The following is an 18,434-nucleotide window of genomic DNA, read 5'->3' as shown; positions in this document are numbered from 1 at the left end:
GATGACAAGAGTGTCCCGGCGGGCAGGAAAAGGGACAGCATCCCACAGTCAGGCACTGAGCGTGGTGGGAAGGGGGCAGACAGGCAGCCAACACCTCCCTCCGCAGCACGGAACCCACCGAGCCTCAGCCAGAGCCTGAACCCCAAAACCACCAAACGCTTCCCCTGCAAAGCCCACCTCAGGCACGGAAACCTGCCCAGGTGAGCACAGCTCCCTCTGCTCAGAGCAGCAGCAGCTCCTCAGCCCTGCACCGGCTCTGCTGCTCACCGAGAGCGTGCCCGGCTCTGTTTGTGCCATCCCCATGCCCGGCTCTGGCAGAGCAGCTGCTCTCTGCTGCAGAGACCCCGTTCCTTCGGGTCTGAGTGAGCCTCGGGTGAGGGGCACACGCTGCTCGCTGGTGCAGGCAAAGCAGACAAACTCCTCCGGGCTCTCTCGCTCCACACTCACGTCCCACCACCCCCGAGCTCCTTCCCACAGTCCCACAGCTCCCGGATTAACCGGCTCGGGTCCTAGCGGGGCTGCCTGAAGCACGCACAGCACGACCCAAAGCCTCGCTGCCCTCCAAAATAAAGGCTGGGCTGCTCCTCTGGCCGCGGTGCCTGTGGAGAGCTGCTGTGCTACCTGGGCACAGCCCCGCGTACACCTGTAACTCATTCAGGGAATGGAAGGGATGCTCGGCTGGGCTGTGCGGCACAGGAGTGACCCATCTGCATATCAGCCGCCTGTGTTTCTCCTACAGCAAACAACGTAAGGGAAAGCATCCATCAGAATTCATAAGATGCACCCCTGGAGTAAAAGATTGATTTGATATTAACGGATTCGTGCAGAGACTATAAAGCGATCGAGGAAAACACCGACACCTCGGAGGCAGCGCAGCCCTGGAAAGCCGCTGGCAGTGCGGGCTGGCACCGGCGCCAGCAGCACGGACCCCCCTCCCCTCTCACGCAGGCACAACTTTGGGGTTTTCAGGCAGCACTAACTCACTGTCTGCCACCTAAACCCCTGTGTGCTCTCCTCGTCTGGCACCCGCAGCCCCCCCAGGAGCTGCAGCCCGAAAAGCACCGGCACATCCATCCCTCCAAAACCGCTCGCACGGGGTGGCCCCCACCACGACGGGGACAAGCTGCCACCCCAAGCGTCCCCTGCCACCACGGGGACCAGCTGCCACACGCAGTGTCGCCTGCCACCACGATGGGGACAAACCCCTGGGACACGCGCAAAGTCTCCAGCTGGTCCCAGGACCCTCCGGCAGCCCCGCCGGGCACGGAGCATCCCCCAAAAGCCGCAAGCGAGAGCCCCCGACCCCCCAAGCCCCCGTGCAGCCGCTCCTACCTGAGCGTGGCGCTCTCCCCTTGCCGCACTGTCACGTTGTCCATGGCTTTGGGGAAGGTGGCATCTCCGCTGCGCACGGGCACTCCTGCGGGCACAAGGAAGAGCAGCCTGAGACAGAGGACGACCAGGCACCTCCAGGGCAGGGCCAAGCACCCACCGACCCCCATCCTGGGCAGCGGGGACTTTTCCAACAGGCAAAAAACACACCCGACAAGGCGAAAAGGGGGAAGGGGTGGGTGGAGAGGAGGGATGGGGGGGAGCAAAACCACCGGGGCGAGCGCTGCGGAGCTCCACGGAGATCAGGAGAGCCCCCGGCAAGGCTGGCTGCGAGCGCTGAGCCTGCCGAGCGGCATCGGAGGGAGTCCCGCTGTCCTCGGGCGAGGGAGGAGGACGGGAGGGCCGGGGGGAGGAGGAGGAAGAGGAGGAGAGAAGGTGCGGAGCACGAGATGAAGGTCACAGATGTGTGGCTGCTGGAGACGCTACTTTCAGCTGCAGCTGGGCAGGCGCTGCGGAGATCTGGCATCAAAAGTTTATAACCCACGGAGGAAACGTGAGTGTCTGTGAAAGGAAGGGGAGGGCGGCATCGGCAGCGGGGGGGACACAGCGGGCCGGGGCTGGGCTGTTCTCCGGCTCTTGAGCTTTTGTTTAAATCACAGAGAGAAAGGAGAATTTAAAAAAAATACAAGAAAAAAAATTTAAAAATCCCAATAAAGCTCCCCAAAATCCCGGTTCTGTCGCAAGATCGAAACTTCCCCGCGGAGCTGCAGGCGATGTCCGCGATGCTCCCGGGCTGTGTCCGGAGGGTCTCGGAGCTGCTCGGGCTGCGGCTCAGGCGCGCAGCGGGGCGGGGGGGACGCGGGGGGGCGGCGGCGGCAGCAGCACCCCGGCCCCGGCCGGCAGCATCCCCGGGGTTGTCATGGCAGCGGCTCCAGCGCTGCCCGGCGCCTCGGCTCCCGCACGGCCCGAGCCCCGCACACGGGCGGGCGGCAGGGCGGGCGGCAGCGGGGCGGGATGCGCGGGAGGGCACGCACGTTAACCCCCGCCGCGCCGGCACCGGGGCTGCCACCAGCCGAGAGACCCCCAGCCCTTCACCCGCTTCAGCCCTGCTTCAGAGGGGGCTTTTGTCGTGCCACGCACCCCCCATCTTGCCCTCAACAGCAGCAGGTTGCTCAAACCCTCGCCCACCGCAGCATCTTTGCCTGCCTCCACCTGTTGATGCATACCCCTGTGGGGGACTGGCTCCAGTTCTCTCTCCCTGTGAGAAACAGGGTCCTGTCCCCACGTCCTTGCCCCATGGGATGGTGTAACACAGCTCCACAGCATCTCCTGTCCTGTCCCTGCTTCCTGACACTGAGATCCTTGAATTAGGAAGACCAAGGGCTTTCCACCCTGCCACTCACAACAGAGCATCAACACTAAATTTCAACAAATTTCCTCCTTTGGAGACACCCACAGACCACCAGTTAATCTCCTCAAAGAGCAGCTGAAGGCACCAAGACCTTGGTGACCACCCAGAAAACTGTGTGCCCGCAGAAGAAAACTAACCCTGTGCTGCCAGGGTTCCTCACACAGTTCCTCATCCCAGGACCTTGGCTGGGTGCCTTCCTCCAAAGGACATCTGCTCCTCTGCTGATGTATCCCAGAGAACCTGTCCCTCCCAGGGGCTGGAGGAGGGAAATAACCACCAACAAGGGAGTTTTAGCTAATTCAGGACCCTGACCTCATCCAGAGATCCAAACACAGCTGTTAGAACTGATAAAGGGGTTTTGCAAGGGGTTTTCAGTGATCCCAGGCCCAATTTTCAGCAGAGCAGGTTCTTTGTGTGTGGCAGTGGGACTCAGTGACCCTAAACAGCCACCAGCCACGGGCTGGCACTGCAGAGATGTGTGCTGGCACCCAGCACCAGAGGGATGCTCTCTGCAGCCTGGATAAACAGGGCAGCCTGGGAGCCCAGGGAAGCAGGGAGACAAGCAGGGCTCAGTTTTCCATCAGAAAGCTCCTCAGCTGCTGAAAAGTTGCCTTAACCCCGAATGTGCAGGTTGGCTGCTCCCATGCCAGGGATTCTTTGGGGGGAGGATGGGAGAGGAAGGACACCCCACTCCTTCCTGAGCTGCTCCACTCTGGCATGGATGAACTGTGCCTGCTGGAAGGGAGGGAGCAGCAGGAGCCAGCACAAACCCATGGCACTGAGACCACGGGCACTGCTGAGCCTCACCCAGCAGCAGGATTAGCTCCAGGGGACAAGGATGCTGCAGGGACCACAAGCTCTGCTGGGTAAAATCATGTTTACCCCTTGGGATAGGAGCTGTAGATGTAGAGTGTGTGTGCAGCACAAAGCATGCCAGAGACAGAACAATCCAGGAGAGGGAAGATTTATAGGGGAAAAAGCCTGTCTGCCTCACAAAGAGACTCTGAGGAGGCTGGAGAGCCATGGATCCAGGAATGGATGCAAAGGCAAGGAATGAATGGACAGACAGAGAATTAAACTGGCTGCTACAGACAGGTAAGGGGATATGGGGCATCAAGGAAGGGAGAGAAAGAGAGGGCTGGGAAATGAATGTGATCCATATTTATGTAGCTGGGTAGGGACCCAACAGCCTGGAACGGCTGTGCAGGAGACTGCAGGAGACTGCAGGAGACGTGGCTCAACCATGCTCATCCCAGAGGTCACTGTGGGCACCCAGGGAACCAGAGCAGCCTCTCCTGGTTTGGTACTCTGGACCACCCCATCACAAATACATGCCAGTCCCACTGCTGAGGTTAATGGTAACTCCCCAGTGGCTGCACTGCGATCAAATGAAGGGAGTGAGATGGGATGTGGGAGAGAAAAGGGCAAGGGGGAAAAACTTGAAATCTGCATGAAGCACAAAGTCAGCAGACACAGAGGCAGAGGCACTTTTTGCACCGAGACAGTCACAGACCTGAGGTTCCACAGGGTGGCTTCAGTTCAGGTCCGTGGCTAAAAATACCGCCTGGCTGAGAGGGACTCGAGGCTGGCACAGGCCCTGGGGGCACCAGGCAGATGGCAGTGGTGGATCCTGCTCCTCACGGTGACGTTAACAAGCCCTGACCTTCTCTCATCATCCCAGAGGCTCAGGAAGAAACAGAGCTGGCAAGGACGAGTCCCTGCACCTCCCCAGCCCACTGTCAATCTCAGCTGTTATTAGTGGTGCAGTTTAGCCTCCCTCTCCCTCCGAGATTTCTCCCTCGTTGCTCTAATCAGGAGCTTGCAAATGTCAGGAGAACAGGCCTGGAAGTAATTAGTGAGGGACCAGAGCCTGGGGGCTGTGAGGGAGCTCAGCCACAGAGCTGCTCCAGTGTCATACTGGGAATCAGCCTGCAGCCACTGGGACCTATGGATGGCCATGCTGGGCTTCATTCCCCAGCCTCATTCCTGCTCCCAGATGCTTTCCCTTTTCTCCAGACAGCTCAGGGCACACTGAATTGCTCAGTGTGCTGCAAGGAGTGAGTCCAGCTCCCTTGGGATCAGTGCAGTGAGGGAGGGAGTGACTGCAGCACCTCTGGGACACTGCACACTTGGCCAGCAAATGCCACCTCCTCCTTTGGGACACTGCTTCTCCAAAAGAGATCCAAGGACCATTTCTCACTCCTTTTAAACCTGCCTGGGTAGGGGAATGCTAGGAAACATGGGCACAGCTGTACCACAGAGATGCGCTTTATCCTAGGAGAGCAGCTTTTCCCTCAGTGGGCACAACAAACCATGTGCTTGTCACAGTCCTCAGCAGGCAAAGAAAATTACATCTTAAGGCAAAGATTATGGGAAAAAACTTTTATTTTTTATTTTTTCCATTTCTCTGAGATGAACTTTGCTGCCTCTCAGCCATTCAGCCTTGTTCAAGGGGGTTCATGGGGTTAATTAACCTGTTGTTCAAAGGGTTAATGCTACACCCAGGAAAGCAAAAACCCGGCAGAGCTGTAGGGAAGTGCAGCCCTTGGAGTCCTTGTGCTTGTTTAATCAAAGAGCAATCTTTGCTCCCAGGGATTCACCCTCCAGCACTGGTGGAAATGGGAGTTCTCCAGATCTCCCTCTGGAAACCTCAGACAAGATTTTCAACAACAACAGCTCCTCTCTGGTCCCCAGCTGGCAAACAGCCATGGGCACTTTTTTCACAAAATTGGGCTCTTTTAAGGCATCTCTTTCCTGGGGCATGGGGAATTTCTAATCCTGAGCATCTTGGCCACCCTACCTGGCCAAGACATATGTGACACCTCCATGGTGAATGTGGAGCTGTGTGTCAGTACCCTGCACTCTCCAGATGGTGTCTGGGCTCGGGGCTATAAGATTTTTAACTAATTTCTTTGCACACTATTATCCCCTCCTCCCTCTCCTCCCACCTCCTCTTTCTCTCCCTCCTTCTCTCCATCTGTCTCTACCCCTTTTCTTCTCCACCTTTCTCTTGCACACTTGCAGCTGCTAATTTTTTCCCCGGCATATTTGGCAATCCATCCTGACACCTCTTCCCCCACACCCCACAGCCCCGCTTTGTGCTTTTTCCCATTTGCTGCCGAATATTCTCATTTCTTCACCCAAAAGAGACGGCACGCGCACAGGCAGAAGGAACACACACCCTCCCTGTAGGAGCAACGGGGGGTTGCATGGTTGGACGGATGGAGACAAGAGAACTCTGGAGCCAGGTCATGGAATTTTGGCTTATTGCAAAGGGCCTGGGTGCAGGGCCCTGCTGGGAGCTGCCAGCCACAGCTCAGAGCAGGACTGAGAGAAGAGAGAGGGAGAGAGAATGAGAGGGTGAGAGAGTAAAAGGGTAAGAGCTAAGAGACAAGAGGTAAGAGTGCGAAGTTCTTGTTACAATACAATAAATCTTCTGTGTTGAATATTCTGATTCTCACTAACCAATCTAGTACAATACACAAATCCTACAGCATTTACATACAGCCTATAAGAATCATTACATTACCATACTGTGCTGCATTTTAAACCCTAAAAACTCCTCTTTGGGCCCCTTCTGCCAAGCTGGCAGGGTCTGCTCTGACCCTTGGATCTGTCTGCAGGCAGAGGGTGTTGTTCCATCAAAAGGGGATCACCTTCAGCAGCCACACCATTGCTTTCCAGTTGTTCAGTAACTGAGGGATCTCAAAGCTTGCTTTCATTTCAATCCCGCTTATAGTTTCCATATTCTCAAAATCTTTTTGCCAGACAATCATATTTATAAAGCTCTCACGTTTCATCTTCCCCAGCACCTCCCCATGCAAGGGAGAATCACATTTCACTGTCCTGGGACAAAACTGATCACCCATCAGTTTTTGGAAGGGGCACAAAGCAAAGCATCACCCCTTTCCCAGGTGGAAAACCTTGGGAATGGGATCCACAGCTGCACTGACCACTGCCAGGCCATTGCCACACACACATCTCCCCCTCTCTCACCTCAGCCTCTTCCCAGCAGAATTTATTTATCCCACTTAATTTTTCCAGTTGTTTTATCTTGTTTTATCTTCAGACTAAATCAGGGCTCTCTCTGCAAACGGAACTTTTATTTTCCGTGCTGTTACATTTAATGCGTTTTATCGCACGAATTCAGCAAAAGGAGAAAAAAAAAATTAAACAACATGCTGAGGTAATTGTGGGAAAAAAATGCGACTTGTTTTTCATATTGATCATGGTGCTTGAGCTCCAAGGGCAGAAAATCCAGACTGGAGGCTCAGGCTCCTCATTTACAACAGGCTCAGGGCTGGTTTAGTAGTCAGTGCCCAGGTAGACCCTCCAACCCCATCCTCGTGCCCTAAATTCACCCAAAAAATCCTTCCCTCCTCCACAAAATCCCCCCAAGGCCACACAAACCCAGCCTGGAGCCGGGATTACAGCGTGGGAAGGCAGGTCGTGGTTGAGCAGGACCCCCAGCAATCCCTGGGGATTTTAATGGGATTACTCCACACTTAATGCTCAGCCACAATCCCCGGCTGAACCCCGGCATATGGCACGTTTAAAGAGTGTGTAAACCTGACAAATTAAATCCAAAACGGAGGCAGCTCCATAGACACCCACCTGGAGCAGTTAAAGCAGCCTCCTCCTTACACCAATTATTAAAGGAATACAAAACAGCTCTGAGAACACCCAGTGCTGCTCAAGCAAAGCTCGGAGGGGCTGGGACACCCAGGGGCAGCAGAACCATCACAACATCACCCTAAAAGCTTGAAAAACACAGATTTAATTTTCCTGAAGCATTTCTGACAACCATCCAGCATGGCTTAGGGGTTTTTTTTTTTTAATTTTTTTTCTAAGGAAAGCAAAATGTTAAGATTTTCTCTGCGATGCCAAGATTTTTTTTTTTGCTGCCATTTCTGATGGTATTTAGTGCATTTGGGCAAATTTTCAACTCCTGTTCAGTCTCTCCCTGAAAATCCAGCTTTAGAGGGAAGGGATGGTGGGGGGGGGGCATTACAGACATGTGACATTTTGCTTCATTGCCAAAACATTTCCATATCAAAGCAGCCAAAGTTCAAGCTGCCCTAGCAAGGACATTGTCTTGGAAAAAAACAAAACCGAACAGCACAACAAAAACGCCATCACGGTGCAAAGTCTCTGCCAAAAAGATGATTCCAGGAGCTCTGTCCCAAACTTCCCACATCCCTGGGAAGCAGGAAGCAGGGAAGACAGGACAAGAGGGAATGGCTTTGACCTGACAGAGGGCAGGTTTAAATTGGATATTAGGAAGGGTGAGATAAATTGGATATTAGGATGTGAGAGTGAGAGGAACAGCTTATTTCCGGAGAAGATGTTGGTGCCCCATCTCCATAAAGGACCTTAAAGAACATCCAGTCCCACACCTGCCATGAGCAGGGACACCTTCCACTATCCCAGGGTGCCCCAAGGCTTGTCCAACCTGACCTTGGACACCTCCAGGGATGGGGCAGCCACAGCTTCTTGGGGCAGTCTGTGTTTAACAGGTTTTTCTTGGGGCAGTCTGTGTTTAACAGGTTTTTCCATCATTAATACCTAATGACTCCTCCCTAGGACAAGGTGTGGAGGCACAATCACATTCCCAAATTAGTCCAGGAGTAGGAGAAACACCAGAAAAAAGGGCTCTGGAGCACAGATGCTGAGCCTGAAATATGCATTTGAACCGTGCATTTGAAGCCATTACAGGCTGGAAATGGAAAGCAGGATCTGGGATCCCCCCCTGCATCTACCACGGTCTCACCTTGGCCATGGATGCACAGGGAACCCTCAGCTTCCCCCATGTGCTAACTGGAGCAGGAATGCTTCTCCCCTCTCCTGGGAACATTACAAGGCTCATTTCATAGACACTCACAAAGTGCTCTGTGAGCTCTGCGCTGAACTAATAAAAGAACAAATAAATAGATATCACATCGCCCTGTTTATCCTGTTTCTAAACACGAAGCCATCGCGTAGCCTCGGGGCTTATTTACAGAATACAGACATGCAGGGATGATCAGAGAGCAGCTGTGCCACCTACACTCCGTGCTGGAAGAGGGAAACACCACGCTCTGGGCTGTCCTGGGAGGCTCCAAATGGCATCCCCAGCACAGGTGAGAGAAAGGAAAATCCTGTCTTAACATCCTCCTTTGGGACACTGCCTGTTCTGCTCTTTTTCACACCTGGATGGCACCAGAACCTCTCAGGATATCCAGTCCTACGCCTGCCATGGGCAGGGACACTTCCCCCTAACTCAGGGTGCCTCAAGCCCTGTCCAACCTGGCCTTGGACACCTCCAGGGATGGGGCAGCCACAGTTTCTTGGAGCAGTCTGTGTTTAACAGGTTTTTCTTGGAGCAGTCTGTGTTTAACAGGTTTTTCCATCATTAGTCCCCCCCAGCAAATCCATCTTTGTATGATGAACAGGTGAGGGACTGCACACCCTGCAGCCCTGCTCAGACTCAGGGTTTGCCTGCCCAAACCAAACCTTTGATATCAGCAGAGCAGCCAAACCAGCAAGATTTCAAGGTAAAGAGAAAAACATGCCTGACTGATTCCATAGAGATAAACTGGGCCTTGAAAACTTGTATTCTCCTGAAGGAATGGCTTGTGCCCTGCAGCTCTGAACTGCAGTATTTGTGTTCCTTTGCCAACCATGTACCCTCATCCCCTCCAACATGGTCCTCACAGATTGGGCAAGACAATCCCAAATGTCCCTGGGGCTGTCAGCACCACCCAGGACAGCCCTGCCCTGCCACTCATATTAATATTTAATTGGCTGCCCTATTCCAGAAGTGCTCCAGACCAGCTTGGACAGGGTTGGGAGCATCCTGGGACAGTGGAAGGTGTCCCTGACCATGGCAAGGGGTGGCACTGTATTACCTTGAGAGTCCCTTCCAACCCAAACCGCTCTGGGATTTTCACACCTACACACACCCAACCAACAACACAAACCAGCCTCCAGAACATCTCACTGCTGGGGACATTTGGGATGTTCCTCTGCCTACCACGTACCCTCATCCCCTCCAACATACTCCTCTCAGCTTGGGCAAGACAACCCCAAATGTCCCCAGGGCTCTCAGCACCACCCAGGACAGCCCTGCCCTGCCTCTTCTATTTAATGTGGTTGGCTGCCCCACTCCTGAGGGGCTCCAGACCAGCTTGGACAGGGTTGGGAGCATCCTGGGATAGTGGAAAGTGTCCCTGACCATGGCAGGGTGGGGGGATTGTATTACCTTGAGATCCCTTCTAAACCAAACTACTCTGGGATCTTCACACCTACACACACACCCGCACTCCCAAATCAACCAACACAAACCAGCCTCCAGAACATCTCACTGCTGGGGACATTTGGGATGTTCCTCTGCCCACCCCGTACCCTCATCCCCTCCAACATACTCCTCTCAGCTGGGGCAAGACAACCCCAAATGTCCCCAGGGCTCTCACCACCACCCAGGACAGCCCTGCTGCCCAGAGCAGCTGTGCTGCCCCACTCCTGAGGTGCTCCATGCCAGCTTGGACAGGGTTTGGAGCACCCTGGGACAGTGGAAGGTGTCCCTGCCCATGGGAGGACTGTATTATCTTGAGATCCCTTCCAACCCAAACCACTCTGGGAATTTTCACACCTACACACACCCAAACAACAACACAAACCAGCCTCCAGAAAATCTCAGTGCTGGGGGAGCTCCTGGGGCTCTCAGATCCTGCTTGTGCTGCTGCTGGAAGGGGCAGAGGAGGGCTGGGAGCTGCAGGGAGCTGGGTGGGATCTCTGCAGAGCTGGGGAGGAAATTTCCCTGCTCCCACTCCTCACCCTCCACACCCCCCTTGTCTCCAGGTGCTGCTGGGCAGGTTTGGCAGCCATGTTATGCAGGTAAAGGGCTGAACACTTGTTCTCAGCCTGTCTGAACTACCCAGGCTGCTCATGCGGCAGGTCCCAGGAGAAATAAAAATTCTCAGTGTCTTCAGTCTTCCCCTCTGTGGCCCGTGCAGGTGATGTTTTTTTCAACTTTGAAATTCCTGTTTCTAAGGGCTGAAGTGAGGGGGAGAAAACCATTAGGTGAGGGAAGGCTCTGGGTTCCTGCAGGCTTTGGAAAACTTCCCTGGGAGTTTGATGGGAGCTGTGGATAAATGCTGGTGCAGGTCTCTGCTCTCAGAGGCAGCAGAGCTGCTCCCTGCATGTCTCACTGCTGATTTATTCCCAGTAGTATCGGGCACAATGAGATAAATATGCAAGTGGCACAGCCGGGGTGTGGATGGGAACATCTCCATCTTCCTAGGTCAGCTTTAATTCATCTGTTTCAGTCAGCCTGGCCTCAGCCATTCACTTGTGACTCCAACCCAATTCTCTTCAAAGCCCAGCTCTGCCTGGATGCTGGGATTAAAATCTAGGTTTGCGGCAAACAAAACTAAGAGTGTTTTATGAGGAAGAATAACCTTGGGGGAGGGTTTGACTGCGGTTTCAAAGGCTGAGCAAGGTTTCTGTGCACAGCTCTGACTGAGTTCTGCTTGCTGTCAGCAATCCCTGCTATCTCCAGGCTGCTGACAACCCGACAACCCCCGATACCGCAGGAAGGAAACAACCTGCAAGCTGCAAAGCCACCATCTCATTTTGCAGAGAGAATGACAAGGTAGGAAAAGACAAAGGAACCCAAATACCTCTGGGGAAATAGGAGAGCTGCCCACGGCTATCCTGGAATCCCCTCCAAAGCATTGTTCCCCATGGACACATGGCTTGGAGCAGCCTAGGGTGTCACCAGGAGCTGCTGCTCCACAAACAAACAACCCTGAGGCTCCTTCTTCCTTAAACCCCCTTTAACCTCACAAATTCAAACAAAGACGCAGCACTTCAAAACCACAACTGTTCCCAAAACAGCAGGCACTGGGTCCAAATTGATCTTCCCAAGCTGGACAAGGTGGGTGGTGTTCACAGGGGTCTCAGGATGAGGGAAGAGATGAGGATCTGACTCCATGTTCCAGAAGGCTTGATTTATTATTTTATGATATATATTGTATTAAAACTATACTAAAAGAATAGAAGAAAGGATTTAATCAGAAGGCTGGCTAAGAATAGAAAAGGAATTATAACAAAGGCTTGTGACTGACTGAGACAGTCTGGACAGCTGGACTGTGATTGGCCATTAATTAGAAACAACCACATGAGACCAATCACAGATGCACCTGTTGCATTCCACAGCAGCAGATAACCATTGTTTACATTTTGTTTCTGAGGCTTCTCAGCTTCTCAGGTGGAAAAATCCTAAGGAAAGGATTTTTCAGAAAATATCATGGCTACAGGACAAGGTGGTGCAGGACACCAGGGTGAGCCTGCTCTGGGCTGTTCACACCCAAGAAAGAGCATGGGAGAGCAGGATGAGCCATAGAACTCCATCCCTGCATCTCCTCTGGCTCCTCGTTATTAAAGCTAGCGTTTGTCATGTTAAGCAGCTGCTCTAACATAAAGCAAAACTGTCAAGAAAAATACGAGTGTTGCAGATGGGAGGCATTTTCTTCCTAACTGCTTTATTTTTTATTTATTTGTGGGTTTGGGTTTTTATTTTTTTTTCCCTTCCCATCTCCTTCACCCTTTACAACTACCCCTGCTATTGCAGCTGGCTCTGCGAGCCACCATCCTGATAAGCAGCCGCTCGCTCGCTTCTTCTGGTCCTCGCAGGCTCTTCTATTCATTGTTGTTTCTCTGTCGCTACAAATTGGCACTTCTAAAGAGATTTCCAGGCCAAGTATTAACCCCCTCCGGAGCCCAGGCACATAAACACACACGTTATTTGTCAAACGAGAGGAAGGCAGTGGAGCTGCAGGGAAATTTAAGTGACTTGTCTGAAAGAGCAGCGAGGAGCAAAGGCAGAGGAGCTGACAGACGTTTCTTACTGCCAGGACCTGCTGCCTTCCTTGCAGCCCTGTCTGCAGCCAAACCCTTGAAATCCTCCCTCTCCCCATAAATCAGCAAGCTCAGCTCCCTTTCTGAACTAGAAACAGGACCCAGGAGTCCTGACATCACACAGCACAAAATCAGGTTTCCTCTCATTGCAAATTCTGGTCGAAACTCCTTTTAGAAAAAAAGTTTTATAGAGGTTTTTATTTATTGTCAACTCCTGGATGATAAAATGAGGCCGCTACAAGCCCTATTTATTTCCCACCCTCGCAGGAAACGGAGGGGCTGAGATGTGAAACAAATCCAGGGCTCCAGCACTGACCCTGGGCTCGTGCTGGTTCACAGAGCGCTGGGTGATTATTTTATAATAGCTGATAGCATCTGTGATTTAATGCAGCTGTTAGAAATTAGCAAGGACTCCATCGAAAGCGTCCCAGTCACTCACGATAACAGGCTAATAAATCATTCCCCCAGTGCTCCGTGGCATTTATGGTTCTATTTTAGAGATGCAAAGTATAGATCCGGCTGCTCTCCTGGATTTATTTTTATTTATACTTTTAATAATGCAATTAAATAAATAAATTTAGGATGTTGTGACTCTGTTGCCAAAAATGGCACCGATGAGAACTTCCCCTGCATGACTTCCCTTCGTTATTTTCTCCCCACTAGCCAATTAAAGGGAAAACAAATGGCACCAAAGCTGCTCCAAGATATTGTTTCCAGTGCACAGGGTGAAAAATCTCACACCACAGAATTCCAGGGGAGGCAAGAAGGGAGATGGGGGAGGAGAAGGAAAAGCTGGGCATGCTGTTATTCTCCTCTCCATCCGGATTTCCTCCTATCACACCTCAATCCTGAGCATCTAGAGGCTACATTTCATGGATACCTAAAGCAATGCACTCACAGCTGCCCAGTCTTCAATCACCCAGCAAACCCAGCTTTATTAACTCCTTCTTGGGTGGTAATCTGGAGCATTCCTCATGCTCCTAAGCAAGCAGAAAAGCAGCAGATTCCCTGTATCTGCCTACTGCAGCCTGGGTGCTTAAAAACCTTCCCTAGGATGGGATGCCTGACCCCAGAGCAGGAGGAGCTGTCCCCAGGCCAGCCTGGCTCTGCACTGAGCCAATTCACAATGGAGCACACCCTGCCCTGGCTGCACCCTGTCAGAATTCAGCCCATCCCTCTGGACATCCAGAGTTGTTGGGACCCTGCCAGGGGGCTCAGAGACGCTGGCACACAGCCCAGAACACCTGTGGGTTTGATTATGACCCCTGGAGCAAATTACCAGCTTTGTATGAGGACCTGAAAGCCACAGAAGTTTAAATAGTGTGATAATAAAATTATCACTAAGTGAAAAAGTAGATTTTGGGATCTTTAGAATAAGGGTTTTTGGGGACGAGATGGAGGTACTTGGGCGTGTCCAGCCTTTCTTCTTCTTCTTCTTCTTCTTTTTCTTCTTCTTCTTCTTCTCTACCTCCATCTTCTGCTGTGATGTTGGCACTTTTGGATTGGTTTAGAGTAGAAGCTCACTGTTTACCATAGGTGATAAGTATTGGAAAGTAATTGTAAACGTGTTATACGTAATTTTTAGTATAAAGAGATAACACTGCCCCGGGGGCAGTCAGGGTGCCTTGGAATTGTCCTGCTGAATAGACCTTGGCAGGGCAGGAGAAAAACTTTTATAGATAAGATAAAATAAACAATTCTTGAGACTGAGAACTGAAGAACTCTGACTCATTCTTCAAACGTGCAGGCCGAAACAGAGACTGTTCACATGTCCTGGAGCTGCAATAAACTGCAACCTTCCGAGAGCACCCTTCCAATCAAACCCAAGGGAATTGCATTTGCTGCTGGGGATGGTGTCTCTGGTTCAGCCATCCTGCTCCCCAGGGAATGGCCAAGGCAGGATTTGAGCCCCAAATCCTTCCTCCTCCCTTTGTTTGCCCTTGCAACAGCACACCTTGGGACACTTTTGTGCCCTAAATGGCTCCATAAGCTTCGCAAAGGGTGCAGCAAGGAGCAAAGCAGCCATCACTCTGCTCATCATCCCCTGGGATCCTCCTGCCTCTGCCTTGGCACACTCGTTTTTCCACCTGTCAGAAACCAACACACGCTCCAGCCTTCAAATGTCTCACTGATGGGGCTGGAGCAGAGCAGAGCCAAGTGGGGTCTTTAGAATTGGGAATTCAAATTCAGAACTGGGAGGCAAACCCTGCCATTCCCAAGGCTTGCATGCCAGGAGAGGTCATGATGCATCTCTCCTGTTCTTCTCACTGAAAGGAGCATGTCCCAGAATCCAACACATCACCCATGCACAGCTTCAGGGTCACAGCTCCTTTCAAAGGGCTTCTCTGACAGGGTTCACCAGGCTGGCTTTGCTCAGACACTTTAGAGTGAGGGAAAACCTTGGGAGCAGAACTGGGACTGGAAGTGCCTTCACTGATCCCAAGGGAGGCTCATGTGGGCTCACATTTTGAGCTCCTGTGGAAGGTTTTTTCTTCCACTCCCCAAATCGAGCCTTGTCGTGTATTCCCTCACGCAGCCAGTGAGCCTGACAGACACACAGACATCCTTGGTGCTTTTCAAGGTCAGCTTCACCCCTGGGAGGTTTCCATCACTTGGAGACCTGATCCATCCTGAATCCTGTGTGGAGAACCCTGACCCAAGGTGGGGAGCAAGCACCCCAGTGCCTCTCCTCAGCATTACCAACCTTGCTCTCATGCCTTAAATCCCACCAAAATATTCAAATAAGGCCGTTCTTTCTCCTTCATCTGAGAGTATTTTCAGCTAATAAGGAGAAGGAACCAATTTATTTCTCAGTCACGCACTAAACTCTGGTGTTAGCAAGTTTAGAGTAAGCCAACACCCAATGAAGTCTGCACAGACTTCACTGGAGCTGAAGCAGATCTCTGTTGGGTCCATTTAAAATGCTCTAAGCATTTCCATCATATCCTTACTTTTAAGTAGAGTTACAGTCAGAAAAATTACTCTGCATACATGACCCCAGAGGTTTCATATTTCTTCTCCTGCGGTGACAGTTCCCAACCAGATCTGCTTAATTTACAAGTTGGGAGATAGGGCTGCTTTCTCCCCCCGCCCCTCCTGAAAACTGCCAGCCCTGCAAATTCCTCTGTAATGGAAATAATTGTCTCCCCTCACCAGCTCTGCCATTGGAGTGCAGGATATACAGCCCTGGGTGGATGGGACAGGGAATCCCATCCCAATCCCCATCCTGGCTCTTGCTGACCATAAACAGCCCAAAAACTCAGAGAACCTGGAATCCCCAGCACTAAGATGCTGAAGATGGAGATCTGTGGAGCTGCAGAAAACCTCCTCCATGCCTGGCTGTGAGGTCTCCTTTTAATTATAGAAACTGATTTTTTTGCAATTACCGTTTAATATAATGCAATCTCTCATTAAAGGAAAGAGTTCAACTGCTCTGATCTTTTCCCATTTAATAAAGACAGCAGGAGAAGGCTCTGGGAATTGGCACCACCCACCAGACTGGCATCTCCAGCTCGGGTCAGCCAGGAGAGCTGTTCCTGGCCAATTCCCAGCTCCCTGCAGAGTCAAAACAAGCAGAGCTGCTCCCCAGAGGTGTTCTGAGGAGGAAAGGGCAGGGAGCACTCAGCCTGGGAGCTCCATGGGGCTCTGAGCTCCTTCTCTTTGCTCTCCCTGTAAGTTTTTTTTGGTTTGCACATCTCCCATGGATGGAGGAGCCACAAGTCCATCAGCCCATCTGGGATTTTTCCTGCCCTTCCTGACAGCCTGGTGCCATCCTCAGAGTTCAGCAGCATCCTCGGTCTGATACTGAAGCTCCCCAGGTGTCCCTCCTGGCCCATGAAGTGTTTTGATCCTGCAAAACCCCACTAATGCCTTTCTAAAAGAGTCAGCTCTACACAGGCACTCCCATGGGTCCAGCCAGGGCACACCCCACACCCAGCATCCAATGGAAAAGTCCTGTTACCTTCTTCAGAAGATATTTGGTACAATTATTCCCTTCTTTACCCCAAATCCTCCTTTAGCATGCAAGAAAATGAAGCAGCCTTGATCTCCACAGAAAGAAGAGGGTTTCAGAAAGCACTCGTAGCAAGACTTCAACAATAAAAATTCTAATTAAATTTTTAAATGTTTAAATACATTTGTCATGTGTTTTCATTAATAGCATTCAGTGCTGTCTTTAATTTGATAATCTCCTCACCCTGTGCAAATAACCTCCTCCAAATCCTGAGGCACATCTAGCAGCTCAGGAGCTGAAAAGCATTCCTGAGGGTGCACAGCACATGTGGGGCAGAAATCCACGGTCCTCTAATGGGATCAACATGAATGGGAATGGGAAACACAACAAAGGGAGCAATCTGGAAATGGGTACCCATAGCCACGTTACACCAACTCCATGGCAAGGGGAGATGTGAGGATGCTTTTCCTGCTAGGAACAGTACACAGCAGGGGAAGAAGCAAGAGGACAACAGGAATCAGAGGCAGCTCTCAGAAAACATCCTGTTTTTAAGAGCATTGGCATGTTAAAGACAAGCTACTCAATTTCCCAAAGCCTTGAAGATCTGAGCTTCAGCTCTTGTCCCTAATGTGGAAGATAAAAGAGGCAAACAAGAGATATGCACAAGAGGGAAAAACTGGGATATTTCTGAGCCCCCCAGCCTGTTTCACTCACTGTCAGCACACGCCAAATATGCCTCAGTCACAGAACCACAGGATCATCACAGGATGGTTTGGGTGGGTAGGGACCCTAAGGCCCATCTTGTTCCAACCCTTGCCATGGGCAGGGACAACTTCCACCGTCCCAGATTGTCCAAACCCTGTCCAACCTGGCCTTGAACACTTCCAGGGATGGAGCAGCCACAGGGAAACCTGTACCAGGGCCTCATTGCCTTCACAGGGAAGAATTCCTCCCCAGTATCCCATCCATCCCTGCCCTTTGTCAGGTTGAAGCCCTCACCCTTGTTCCCTCAGTTCTCAGAAAACATCCTATTTTCAACACCACTGGCACACTAAAGTCAAGTCCCTCAATCTCTCAAAGCCTTAAGGATTTGCTGAGCTTCAGCTCCTCTCCCTAATGTGGAAGATAAATGTGGGAAATGAGAAATTACCCCAGATACGCCTCAATTGATTCTGACTTCTATGATTCCATCTTTAGAGGGGGCAAAAAGCCAGCAGACTGATTCCAGCTGCTTGTTGATTCCTGCCTGGAGCAGCCTGGTGTTTAGGAGCTGGGCAGAGCTCTTCTGCAGTTATGTATTTATTTTATGAATATTATTATTATTATTTTTAACCGTGGAATCATTTTATTAATATTAATAAACCCGCAGAAAGTGCTAATTTCCTCCATCATTCTCCTAATTACCTCTATTGAATTGTGAGGATCATCTGCATGAATAATGATTCCCCATGCATTTGCTTCACTGTTCAGCAAAGAAATAGGCAAGAGCTGGATCCTGCACCCACAGATGGCAGGGAAGGAGCTTTGGAACCACCACCAGATGCCTCTTCCAGTAACTCAGGACATCTCCCCAGCTTCAAAATCCTGTCTGGGCCACCAGAGTCATTCTGCGTGAACACAAGGGGTGGGACAGGTCTGCTAAGGAGAGGTGAGGCTCCCATGCTATTCAGGACACAAGGGCTCTCTCTGCTCCTCTGGAGCTCCAACACTGTCACAGACATCTTTTATGGAAAATCCTTTTCTATAGGATTTTCCTCCTGAGAAGCTGAGAGGCCTCCGGAACAAAATGTAAACAATGGTTATCTGCTGCTGTGGAATGCAACAGGTGCATCTGGGATTGGC

At 51.5% G+C, this 18,434-nt stretch overlaps 1 protein-coding gene across 8 annotated transcripts in view; it reads right to left on the bottom strand.

Annotated features, from left to right (window-relative positions):
• The window catches only part of OPCML (opioid binding protein/cell adhesion molecule like), a 313,690-nt gene that overhangs the window by 112,595 nt on the left and 182,661 nt on the right, over window positions 1–18,434 (bottom strand). For 6 of the 8 annotated variants that reach the window (XM_074527875.1, XM_074527874.1, XM_074527868.1 and 3 more), the window contains one exon: window positions 1,333–1,417. In XM_074527875.1, coding sequence (XP_074383976.1) covers window positions 1,333–1,417 — 85 coding nt within the window. Of the gene's footprint in view, window positions 1–1,332; window positions 2,338–2,555; window positions 2,671–18,434 lie in introns of those variants that run through there. The other 2 variants (XM_074527872.1, XM_074527873.1) reach the window with 2 other exon arrangements.

This window comes from Zonotrichia albicollis, chromosome 27 (genome assembly GCF_047830755.1).
Source record: "Zonotrichia albicollis isolate bZonAlb1 chromosome 27, bZonAlb1.hap1, whole genome shotgun sequence".
Taxonomy (NCBI): domain Eukaryota; kingdom Metazoa; phylum Chordata; class Aves; order Passeriformes; family Passerellidae; genus Zonotrichia; species Zonotrichia albicollis.
Note: the sequence above shows the minus strand (reverse complement) of the source record. Positions and strands in the feature narration are given on the sequence as shown.